General features: G+C 38.0%; 1 protein-coding gene across 4 annotated transcripts in view; it reads left to right on the forward strand.

Moving 5' to 3' along the window:
• The first annotated feature begins 756 nt into the window (after positions 1-756).
• map3k7 (mitogen-activated protein kinase kinase kinase 7) overlaps positions 757-13,276 on the forward strand; it is a 28,328-nt gene continuing 15,808 nt past the window's right edge. For 2 of the 4 annotated variants that reach the window (XM_085432923.1, XM_085432926.1), the window contains exons 1-9: positions 757-1,041; positions 1,553-1,672; positions 1,791-1,901; positions 1,980-2,045; positions 2,125-2,170; positions 4,597-4,735; positions 7,270-7,394; positions 8,175-8,303; positions 8,630-8,760. In XM_085432923.1, coding sequence (XP_085289049.1) covers positions 1,580-1,672; positions 1,791-1,901; positions 1,980-2,045; positions 2,125-2,170; positions 4,597-4,735; positions 7,270-7,394; positions 8,175-8,303; positions 8,630-8,760 — 840 coding nt within the window. In that variant the 5' untranslated portion in view covers positions 757-1,041; positions 1,553-1,579. The other 2 variants (XM_085432925.1, XM_085432924.1) reach the window with 2 other exon arrangements.

Here is a 13,276-nt window from a genome sequence, read left to right on the forward strand (position 1 = left end):
TCATTACTAATGTTCCTTTTCTGAATTGCAGTATTTATATTTTTTTTTCTTTTGTACGAGTAAGCTGGGATAAGTGATAGACAGAGGGAATTTCACAGAAATACCAAACAGAAGGGAGGAAATGAGCTGCCCTGGATCACAGCAGGTAAATGTAAGAAAACAAGATGTATTTAATCTTATATTCTGCCAGCCCTAAAAATAAAAGACTGTACAGATGTTGAGTCAATATTCTGCTTAGATAAACGGAATTTTTTGCTTTCATGCAAGATTGACGACATGTGCAAGACACATTATTACATTTACATGTTTTTAATGAAAACATTCTTTTTTATTTTTATTTTTTATATTGATTGGTACCTTACACTAAGGACAAATACAAAATATATGTTATCTTGGAAGTAAATTTAAATTCTAATCTGTAAAATGGCATAGAAGTATTTTTACTGCTTCAACATTTTTATTTATAATATTAAGTATCGGAAATTTTCAGAAAATAACTGAAATAATAATTTTTCAAACAAACTAAACAACCAAACAACTGTCTTTGTCCTGAGACCTAGTTTAGGACTTGTTCTAGAAACATCTTTACAACAAAGAAATATTCCACACGAAAACAAATTTCTTACTTTTTCTTTGTGTGTTATATCCGAACTAATTATGTCATTTACGGGGGAAAAAATGCTTCATTTTCTGAAGCTAATGCATTACGCTTCCGTACCTTTTTTGGGTTTCGGGGGACAGAATTACAATACGCACACACTTCCTGGTGGAGCTCCCCCTCTCCCCTGCGAAGAATCAAAATACATTCCTAGCAAGCCAGCTACACAAGTTGTCAAAAAGTTATGCTTGTTTGTCAAGTGGATAGACAAAACAGTTTTTATAAAAATGGACGTTATTCCAGGTTTTTTTTTACATGAATAGTAGAAAATATCCCCATGTCCACATAACTGGCACTGGTGACAAGTCATCTACGAAGAGTTGGATTGTTGAAGCTAAGAAAGTCCTGGTAGCTAGCGTTACCAACCGGGCCAGCCAGCTAACGTAAGCTGCTATTTTAACAGGCCTCGAATTGCTTGTCTTTTTTAAGGTTGTGTTGTGACAGTGTCAGACTCTGGTGAGGAATGGTGTAGTCTTATTCTGTCGTCCCAGATCTTTAATTATGCAAAAAGCTAACTTTAAACACTTATTTTCTCCAGTAGTTTTTCGTAGCAGCTGCATAACTGAGCTAGTTATGCTATGCGGTTAGCCTTGACTGCATCAAGGGAACTGACAGTAGGTAGGCAAACGCCGATCCGTTTTTCGGTGCTTGACAGCCGGCCAAAGAATGACAATTTGCCATTTTTGAAGGCTGTAACGTGTTTGTTTTATTGAGTAGCCATGTCTCCTTACGGCATCAGTCATAATTACGCAGTTACGGTAAAAATAAAAAAAAAATACGACTGCGTAATTGCAATTGATGTCTTGAAACCTATCTAAGTATCCTTGTGCTGATTTATTTATTATTTATTAATATTGAGCTTTTTACCTATGTGTTGTTTGCTCGTTTTCATAGTAAGTTACTAGCTGACCTAAGCTAGTAATGTCTCTATCGTTACCACCAGCGGAAATGCTTGAAACACCACCTGGGTATCCCTTTGAAGAAATCAATTATGAGGACATTGAAGTTGAGGAGGTAACTTGGGATTATTTTTGCTGTTTTTCGTGTCACTAGCGCATGACAACAGTTAGTGTCAGCTCGATGAAGCTCTTACCTAGTGAGTGTAACTTTGATGCTAACTACCTGTTCTCAGGTGGTGGGGAGAGGAGCTTTTGGGGTCGTCTGCAAAGCAAAATGGAAAGGAAAAGATGTGGCAATCAAGACTATTGAGAGTGAATCAGAGAGGAAAGCCTTTATTGTTGAGGTATTTTTTCGTTATTGAAATATTCTCAAGATTATTTCAACAGCCTGCCTGTGTGTAACCTTTCCTTTTCATCTCCAGCTCAGACAACTTTCACGTGTGAATCACCCCAACATTGTGAAACTCTATGGCTCTTGCAATAGTCCAGTAAGTTCACTAGGATAACAATGACTATTTGGTCTATTTGGTTGATTTTGAGTTTTTGATGGTGTTCTTTCCACCGCAGGTTTGCCTTGTGATGGAATATGCAGAAGGTGGATCATTATATAATGGTGAGTCAATATGTTTTAATAGAAAACACTATGGTTGTGTTACATGTTACACCATTTATTTTGCTTTGCTAGTAATGAACACTGCTTTAGACAGACACAGCCCTGTTGAGTTGATCCTCCAGTTGTTTGCATGTTCAGCCACTTTTCTGATTCGTTAGAAGTCCATGTTTGCACAGCGACATGCAGCCCTTACATGCACATACCTAAATATTCAGATAAACCTGGGAACTGGTGGGGTATAAAATTGATCAGTAATAAAATAATTTGTGTGCGTACAGTTAAGACAGTTAAATTAACATTTTCAGTAAGAATGAAAATTGAGTATTTGAACCTTCTGCAAATAAATTACATACATATATTTCTTACAGCCTCATTTTCAAATAAGTTAAAAGACTTATCCTATGTATATCTAGGCTTGTTGTTTCTTATGTTTACCATGAGTGCTTTTATAAGCAATTTGTTGTCATGTAGCAGCAGAGTCTGGGATTACTGGATGTCAGATAGGTGCAGGTTTATTTGAATTTTTCCGCCTAATGATGGCCTCCCTTTCTTGCGAAATCTCTTTCCCCCTAACTTTCAAACCATGAAAAGCAAATTCAACACTTCAGAAATGAAATATCATGAAATAAGAGGGGAGCAGCCCTCACCTGGCCCAGCTGGCCAGGTGAGGGCCAGTTTCCTGGCCAGGTGAGGGCTTTTCCTCTGCAAAAGGGGGACAAATTTAAATCTCTGACCTCAACTAAAAGGTCAAGGTCAGAGGTCAAGTTTTTGAAAATCTTGTGAATGTGATAACTCAAGAAGGATGCCATTTTTTTGTTTTAAAAAAATTGAATTAAAGCTGTCTCCACTTCAGTCACAACTGTTTTATATATAATTCATTTTGGGTAGCATTCAGAGACAAAACGTCAAAAACTTGTGTCTTAAACATTATGGAGGGCACTGTTAGTACTAATTTGTATCATGTTCATAAAATATTCTGTGCTCAGTTGTACTTAAAATTTGCCAGAATTGTTATGGGGCAAATTTCGCTGAATTTCAGTGAGTTTGGGGTTTTCCCCTTGTAGCTATCAGGTTTACTTGAATGAGGTTTTGGGACAAAGTAGTTTGCTGTTCTTAGTGGTTTGCTTATAATACATTTTCATAAACTACATTTTTGGACATAGTTTTGTGGGACATTGCGGGCAGTGAAGCAAATATAACAAATGCTGAGAACTATCGAAAAGTCCTGTTGTTCTTGATGATATTGCGTGTGTTTGTGCGCAAATGGAATTCCTGGTCTCTGACTTTGGCTGGCAATTGTTGTGATGATGGAAATATGCTTACACCAATGGCATCATGGTGGACATGATAGTGTAAAAATGACTGTGTGAAGATGAGTTTGAAATTAGTTTTGCGGAATAAATTTGGACAAAATGAAGTGTAAAGTGAGTTTTTCTAACAAGGCTGCAGATAGCTCAGTTTGTGTTGTGATTACATTTCATGGTGAAATATGCTGACACTTTGAAATCCAGTCATAAGATATTGTTGAAACAATGCTTTTGGATGTCTACAAATTTAGAGTTTGAACCTCAACCTCTTTTCCACTGCAAATGAGACTCTAGGCAGTTTAGTCTTACTACAGAGTCAGGTCACATGTATATGGTTGAATGAGAAAATACACATTATTTTATATCAGTTACTCAAAATTAATGTCATTAATATTATAATTTTTTCTTAAAAATATATATGCTGTTAGAGGGTCATTGTGGGTATTTAATGTGCATATATGTTTCTTCGTGTGCTTAGGCCTTGTATCTGTTAGCTGTTCTGGCGAACATTTTTGGTTGACAGAATGTTTATTAAGGGTCACCCTTTATTGATAATCAGTAATGATAATATCCCCAATGAGTTTGAAATTTTATGTTGACAAACACTCATTTTTATTTTTATTTTGATTGGTGAACTAATATACACTCCTGGGATGTCTTGTAATACTCGATTGAATTTCAAATTAACCTAGTAAGTTGTAAGATATTTCTCCAGCATTTTTAAACATGCTGCTGTCATTTAAAAAAAAAAAACATTAATATGAATTATATTTTTAAATATGATTGTATAATAATGATCATTATTTACAGGTATTCTGTTCCTCCTGGTGTCAAAAATACTAAATTATGTCTTGGAAGCTGTTAATGTAACACTCTTCTCCTTGTGAAAATAACACCAGGCTGTTTCAAATTTATAACATAGGTGCATCTGCTGGGACACTGAGGGCTAGTAATAGCTTTTTGTCAGTACTCTTAAAGAAGCTATAGTGAAAATGCACATGGGTGTTTCAGTCCATATGACAGTGTCATAAATACTATAGGGACCCCACACTTTGCCTAGTTGGTTTGAAGGTATGCTGTCTGTGGTCGCTGTTTGAGACTGTGTTTTCTTGTCCACAGTACTGCATGGTGCTGAACCCCTCCCCTATTACACTGCTTCCCATGCTATGAGCTGGTGTTTACAGTGTTCCCAGGGTGTGGCCTATCTCCATGGCATGAAACCAAAGGCTCTCATTCACAGGGACCTCAAACCACCCAAGTATGCACCTTTTCACCTCACACACTCCTTTATGTTTCCAGCAAATTATTTCTTTAAAGTAGTTTGATTCAGTTTGTACTATATTGTGTTCTTGTTAAAATATCTGGTATCTTTTGAGAAACATGTAGAGGCTTTTTTTTTTTTTTTGGCATGACATTGTAAGCCACTTAGTTGAAAGTTACTCAAGATATTAACTAGGGCTGCCACAAACGATTATTTTGATAGTCGACTTGTCACCAATTATTTTTGCGATTAGTCGACTAATCAGATCATGCATCCATTGGACGTAAAACGTACAGCTTATTGCACCAGCACGCATCTGCTCTTGTATAACTAACTCATTAGCTTACAGTTTGAAGTGTTTATGGTATGTGCTAACTAAAAATAAAGACAAGATGATAGTTTATTAAATTTTAATTAAATCTGCAGGTTGTTTCAGTGAAGTTTAAATAAACTCAGCCGCCTGCTCCTTGCTATCTAAAATATAACAAGACACCGGAGTATATTCTCGAGCATCTCACACTTCTGATAATCAGTTGTTTGCTTGACGTTTATTCAGCTGTGTAAAAACTATAACTTTATTTCTCAGCCAAACCGATTTACTCAGGAACAAATAAAATACTAAAAAAGCCAAACAATAACATTTTTAAGTTCTCTAAGTGACTTATATTACATGTTTAACCTGAGTAGTGAAAGACGGCGGTGGGTTTGAAAACGATTTGCCGGGAGTCCGGTGTTCTCACAGGCTCTAATGAGCCTTGAACCCCGGCTAACTATCGAGCTGGTGAGACGTATGTTACCCACTAGCTATCGAGCTAGTGGGTAACGCACATCTCCGAAAACGTCAGAGCGCTTTTGAAAATATGTGGTGTCTTGATAAACTGAGCAGATATTTGAGGTTTACACAGCTACATTCTCACCTGAAAATATGTTAAACTTTATTTTGTGACCCAAAAAGAATAATAAGAGTAATATTAAAACTAACTAGCTGCCGCCATTGTTGACTACTGCGCTGGGCCGCGCTATGAATTCTGGGGCACAGCTTCTTCTTCTTCGGGGTTTAACGGCACCTGGCATCCTTGTACATGCAGTGCTGCCATCTTCTGTTTCAGTCCGTTATTACACTCTTAAATTCTACTACTTATTCCTGCGTCTTTTGTGATCTTACAAAGCTTCAAACGACGCGTCGAGTATTAAATCAGTCGTCGACGATTTTACTAGTTGACTAATCGTGACTAGTTGACTAATCGTGGCAGCCCTAATATTAACAGACATTTATTGCGACCTATCAGGAATGCTGAGGTGTGTGGAAGTGTCACAGTAAGATGTGTGTTGTATTTTGTTTTTCTTATTTTATTATGGCTCTTTTTATTTACCTTTAGGATGCTAATGAAAGTTTGGAATTGTGACATGTTCAGAATATATCATTTTTCTTTCTCTCTCATGATACGAATCCTACTATCAGAGAATTTGATAAAATGCTGTATTTTTCAAAAAAGAAGAAGAAGAAGAAGAAGAAGAAGAAATTAGCAAGACAGTGTACTCCAACCCTTAAATAACTAGCCAAAACATTTTGGCCATAAATGAACGACATTTGGATGTGTCTGATACAGGCAAAATGGGAAGGTGTAAAGACATTATTTACTTCGATATACATTTTGTTTTGGGCTTATTCAGATTATATTCTCATTGATTATGGAAAGCCTAGATGGAAAAAAGGGAAATGAAAAGCAGTGGTTGCAATTCAATCTGGCAGCTTCAGGATTCAGGGAATGGCATTACATGCCAGCAATGTAAAATCCTGATCAAAGGAAGTGGTAAATACCATGAAGAAAACCTGTGTTATCAGCATATAGAGTTACTCGCATCTTCTTTATAACAGCTGGATCAGACTAACACACCCTCTATAAATGCCAACTCTTGCAGGGCATCCACACAGGATGGAAATCTCATTATTATGTGAAGACTGTCTTTATTCTTATTGCATGGTCATTTCCTCTGTGGAAACCCTTTAAATGTGTTGCACTAAAAAAAGAAAACATGTGGAAATACAGAATAGTGGTAGATTTGATGTAATTGTTTACTGCTATATAGGATGCAGTAATTAATGAAATATGTTGTGATATCTGGATTATATTCCATTGTCTCAGACCAGAGGCAACACTTCCAGCATTAATTAAAAAAAAAAAAGCAAGAAAACTAACCTATTACTAGTAAGTATTCTGTAGGAAGAGAGGACCAGCTTACCTGTTCTGTGTAGATCATTTGGAGAGTTTATAGAATTAATGAAGCCTCTCATAGTCACAAATTGTCACCTATCCAATATTGTACAGGAATTTATTTCCTGCATTATTACTATAGAATTTCCTTTGTCTCAAACAGTCGTAAGAGCCGAGCACTGTCATTCCTCTAGTACTTTTTAAAAAGAAACATTTTAAACAAAACCGGGCTGAAGTTAGTTACAGTTAGTCCTATGTTGTTTAGTTCAAGGCACTTTTTTGCTGCTAACAGGATGTATGTCTTCCTTGTTTCAGTCTACTTCTGGTGGCAGGAGGCACTGTGCTGAAGATTTGTGACTTTGGAACAGCATGTGACATTCAGACACACATGACCAACAACAAAGGAAGTGCAGCATGGATGGCCCCAGAAGTATTTGAAGGCAAATATGAGTAGTATTACAGCTGTTTGAAATGTTTTCCTATTTTTTGACCAAGAAAAACTGAGATGTGTTTTTCTAATTACCTCAGCCTCATCATCTTTGTCATGTTTCATCTAATTGGAGATGGGTCCTGCTATTATTATTATTATGATTATTATTATTATACTATATATTACTTCCACCATACTCTTATTTATTGATAGTAGCTACCGAACCAGTGACAGTGAGATGATGAATGGAGTCATGCTGTACTGGCTTTTCTTCTGTAAACGCAGAATTTTTGTTCTTACACAACCAAGAGCCTAATGTAAGTCTACAATAAGAGACTGATTAGAGGATGTCACAGGGAAAGATGAATTACTCCTAGTCATTGCCTTGTTTTTGGATGCATGTTGCAAGACTCCAGTGCAATTAAACAAGCCGCTTTTGCCCCCTCAGTGAACCCTTCACAACTAATTTGCATCAGTGTGGAATGTTATCAGAAAAACCCAGCGCAGCAAGTTTGAAATAGGTGTATGATGTGCACTTTAATTCTTCAATAACAGGCTCCATAATTAAGCAACACAGGAGCTGTTCCTTGGTGAAAATGGCTCCCTTATTTTCATCCTCCTCCCCACTGAAAGCAAGAGAAAAGCTGCTGCCTTTGCCAGGCACATTCCTCGCTCTCTTGTCAAATGTTCCGCAGAGAATTTCCTTTATCAGTCAGTGATGTCAGACTGAGCCTTTTCCCCCTCTTTGAAAAGGACCTAAGTGTTGCTGTGGGTTTCTTTCTACTCACAGGCAGCAATTACAGCGAGAAGTGTGATGTGTTCAGCTGGGGAATCATTCTTTGGGAGGTGATCACCCGCAGGAAGCCCTTCGATGAAATCGGAGGGCCAGCTTTTCGCATTATGTGGGCTGTGCACAATGGTGAGTCACTCTTCCTGTCTGACTGTGTGGGTCTGTGTGTTTGTTTGTGGTGGGTGATGCAGAGGTCACATCCAGCTGTCGGCCACTAAGAGTGCTCAGGCATGCATGCTAGAAGATTGTCAAAATAAAGATGTTGGCAGAGGGGGTAAAAGACATGTTGACCTTTTCAGCTCTCCTTGCAGTTTATTGCATCCTGGATGCAGCACTACTGACTCAAAAAATGGGAGGCAGTAATATATAATATTTATTTCTCTTGTGTTGTGTGATGCAGATATGTCTTTCCCTGTAACTGCGTGTGACCAGTTATTTCTTTTTATTGTATTCAGGCACAAGACCACCTTTAATCAAGAATTTGCCCAAGCCCATTGAAAGCCTAATGACTCGCTGTTGGTCCAAAGACCCCTCTCAGCGGCCTTCCATGGAAGAGATAGTGAAGATCATGACTCATCTAATGAAGGTATTCTGCCTTGTGTACTTTTAGTAAATTGAAGTAAATGAATCAAAAAACTGCAGTCTCCGGGGGTCTCATCAGTTTGTTAAAATTAGGGATGTACACCTCTAGCTGACAGCAATGTTTAATCATTGCTGTCCTTGCTTGTCGGCACCAGAAAAAGTAGCTGGTCGAATATATTCTAAACATATTAGTTTATAAATGGCAGTTACCAGTCCAGAGATGTTATGACTAGGGATGGGTATCGTTTAGGTTTTATCCGATACCGGTGGCAAACCGGTACTTTTGAAACGGTGCCGGTGCTTAAAAAATGGAAAACACAAACTTTGTCCAAAAACCTCTCATGTTTATCTGTTTTTTTGTAAAAAGATAACAATGTTAGCCTTTTATGCAGCTATAGGTCATATATGGTATCACTCTTGGCTGGAAGCAGTGCTTAAACAATGGAAAAAACACAAATTTTGTCCAAAAACCTCTCATGTTTAACTGTTTTCCAATTTTTCTTTGGTCATTTTAGCCTTTTTGGCCAGGGTGAAGGGAGTATCTGCCATCAAACAAGAAGACAGCCGCATGTAACTACGACGGTGTTTTCTAGTTTACCTTACATGCATTAATGTACAATTACACACGAACAACATTAAGCTACTCACGCAGAGAAGAACGGCTGCTGCTGCCATCATCATCAGTCATCATTTCTGCTACACTGGCAGGGCTAGGGGCCAGGGCTCTCCTCTTCCGTTTCTTGGGGGATGTTGATAACTCCGGGTCCGATAACAGGCACCACACACGGAGTAGGTACGGTGCATTTCTCGGCTTTAAAAAAAGCGGTATGCGTCGCCAGGTGTTTCATCAGATTCAAGGTGTTACCTCCTTTGCACAGTATCACCTTAAAGCACTTGTTGCAGGCTGCTGAGTTTGCATCTTTTGCTGTGAAGTACAGCCAGACTTTTGACTGCTTCACCTTGGGCATTTTTAATCTGTAGCTCTGCTCTAAAAGAACGTACGTACCTGGGCCCACCTACTATCCTTGGAAACATAAAATGATTGGCTAGAATCTGAAGTGTATCAAATCTCAGGGAAAAAAGCACCGAAATAAAGCACCGAAATGTGCGCTGCTTTTCGGTCTGGTTACTACCGTTTATGTCAGAACCGGTGCCATCATGGCACCGGATACCGGTACCCATCCCTAGTTATGACACCACTATCCATCTCTCCCTCTATCTCTCCGGTCAAAGGGGAAGTAAACAGGCGACGAGTATTAAATGGTGAAGTTGTGCAGATTTTTGTGCTTTTTCAAAAAAAAATTGAGCAGCTGTATTTTTGCCATTCAAAATTAATAATTTCATTAAAACCAAGCAACCAAATTTTGCACCAGGGTGTGGACACTAGCATGAAAGAAAACAGTTTAGTCTGTTTTGCATTTGGGCTGATATATACACCATTTGTGAAAGAATGGGGCACTCTCAGGAGCTCGGTGTATTCCAATATGGTATCGCGATAGGGTTCCGAGTGTGCAACAAAAATGTCCTTGCTACTAAATATTACACAGTCAACTGTTAGTGGTATCATAACAAAGTGGAACCGATTAGGAATAAACCTTGTGGAAATTCTTCCTAAAGGAGTTGAAGCTGTTATAGCTACAGGAGTAGGGCTGCACGATATTAGGAAAACCTGCGATGTGCAATAACTTTGATCAATATTGCGATAACGATATGACTTGCGATAAAATAAATAGCAAAAAAAAAATGAAATGAATACATAATTTCCATAATGGAAAAATACATAATTTCCATTTTACTGCAACAGTTTATTTAAAGAAAGCTGCTGTATGAGCAGTGTATGAGCAGTGTAACAACAAAGTGCACTTTAACATTGAAACATTACCCCCATAAAAAAAAAGACATCCTTCCCGGTCTCTATCATTAGTTTTAAATAAACATAACTTAAATTATACTGCAAATGATCTCAATGCAGTTGTTCATCATTTTACCACTCACCAAGTAGTTATGATGTAAGTCAAAACTGGAGAGGAAACTTTACTGTAGTGCTTGCGTAGTTTTCAGCTTGGCTTAGTTCAAACATGACGGTCTTGCAGCATGTTTCGTACATTTGTGGAATGGCGACATGGGAAATGTAGTTTCGTGAGGGGATGCGGTATCTCCGGTCCACTTTATGTATTAGACTGGTGAAGCCCTCTCTGCTAACTGTATTTATAGGCATCATGTCTTTAGCCAAAAAATGTGTAATGGCCTCTGTTATTTCTTTATACCGCTTCGACGTTTTCTCATAAGGAGTTCCACTTGAAAAATCTGATACAGAGACTGCTGTTGGATTGCTGTGCTCTTTGTCTTAACATTAGCAACCTTTGTTTGGCTAGCCCTATCTTTCTGGAACTCTTCAAACAGTTCTCTGTGGTTGTATTGAAGATGATGGTGGAGATTAGTCGTGATTCCTCTGGTGGTTGCCACAAGTATTCAGGAAGTTTTGCAGAGTACCTGTGTTTGGAGAACGTCGTCTTTATCAAATCCAAAGTACCTCCAATTAAGCGAGGTACTATTATTATTATTTATTTATTTATTATTTTTTTTAAGCCACGAGTTCATAGTCAGTAGCATTCTTGTCATGTGTCTCGCTCTCAGCCATTACAACTCTGACTCGTTGCTGCAGTGTTGTTCACTCCCCACCTCTAATCCATGTGATTGGTTAATGCCGTGAAGGGCTCTATTCGACTGATCAAATGTGTAAAGGGGTTTCTTTTATTGGTAAATTCTTTAAAGCACGTGTGTAAACATTTTAAGGTACCCAATTATCGCCGTTTACGCCGTCTTTTGCGATGGGCCCATCGCACAGGCTGATATCGCGATGACAATAAATTTTCGATTTATTGTGCAGGCCTATACAGGAGGCAGGCCAACATAATTTTAAACGCTATTAATTAAGAATGGGACGTTTATATACGTGTGAACTAAGCCTGGGCAATATGAGGAAAATCTAATGTCACAATATTTTTTTGATTATATCATGATACACAATATATATCACGATATGTTTAAATAACCTCCAAAAAACAAAAATTGTTTTCAACCATACAGTGCCTAAATTTGCACTGGTATGCTCATTCAATATTTATTTTTCTGCTTTGAATACAAGAAATCTGAATGAATTAAAATGTTTTATTTAAACCATTTTTTTTAACCATCAGTTGCACGCAGAGGTTTTTGACCAATGACAATACTGTCACAGCAGGTGGTCAACACTAGACCTTTAAAAAGCAAACAAAAGATCATAACGAAAAAGGACATCGAGTAATAATAAAACAATTGAAATTGTTCTTTTGTGCTTATAATATATAAAAATAGTAAAATTAAAATGTGATGACCCCAAATTACAGAAAAAAAAGTCTAGACGGTGACTATAAAAACGATTGACAAAGAATCAGGTATCACAGCTGTTTTATTTAACATTTTCTTTGGTGTGTGGGAAGATGTTGACATGCAGAGTTTAAAACATTCTTCATTTTGCAGTGGATGACTTTTCGGCTGTTGGAATACATTTGTGCTACTGCTTCCCGTTTGCGGAAATAGTTTTACGGCACATTTTAACCATTTAACACCATTTTAACAGTCTTACATTGATACCAAACGTGTATACTAAGAGGTTTGAGGGGTAGCACTGGTGGCCAACAGTATTTTTGAACATTGATGTAATTATGCAAATTATAGATAGTCTTGTGTATTATTTTATAACACTTCTAAAATACATCATTCATATGTTTGAAAAACCATTATACTATTTTAAACAAACCACATCTTTATTCATATACAGTGGGGCAAAAAAAAGTATTTAGTCAGCCACCGATTGTGCAAGTTCCCCCACTTAAAATGATGACAGAGGTCAGTAATTTGCACCAGAGGTACACTTCAACTGTGAGAGACAGAATGTGAAAAAAAAAAAGCCATGAATTCACATGGTAGGATTTGTAAAGAATTTATTCGTAAATCAGGGTGGAAAATAAGTATTTGGTCACCTCAAACAAGGAAAATCTCTGGCTCTCACAGACCTGTAACGTCTTCTGTAAGAAGCTTTTCTGTCCCCCACTCGTTACCTGTATGAATGGCACCTGTTTGAACTCATCATCTGTATAAAAGACACCTGTCCACAGCCTCAAACAGTCAGACTCCAAACTCCGCCATGGCCAAGACCAAAGAGCTTTCGAAGGACACCAGGAAAAGTATTGTAGACCTGCACCAGACTGGGAAGAGTGAATCTACAATAGGCAAGCAGCTTGGTGTGAAAAAATCAACTGTGGGAGCAATCATCAGAAAATGGAAGACATACAAGACCACTGATCATCTCCCTCGATCTGGGGCTCCACGCAAGATCTCATCCCGTGGGGTCAAAATGATCATGAGAACGGTGAGCAAAGATCCCAGAACCACACGGGGGGACCTGGTGAATGACCTGCAGAGAGCTGGGACCAAAGTAACAAAGGTCACCATCAGTAACACACTACAACGGCAGG

The sequence above is a fragment of the Copadichromis virginalis genome, linkage group LG15 (genome assembly GCF_057382275.1).
Source record: "Copadichromis virginalis isolate Kocher_CV1m ecotype Utaka linkage group LG15, C_Virginalis_male_GT1.1, whole genome shotgun sequence".
NCBI classification, from domain to species: Eukaryota; Metazoa; Chordata; class Actinopteri; order Cichliformes; family Cichlidae; genus Copadichromis; species Copadichromis virginalis.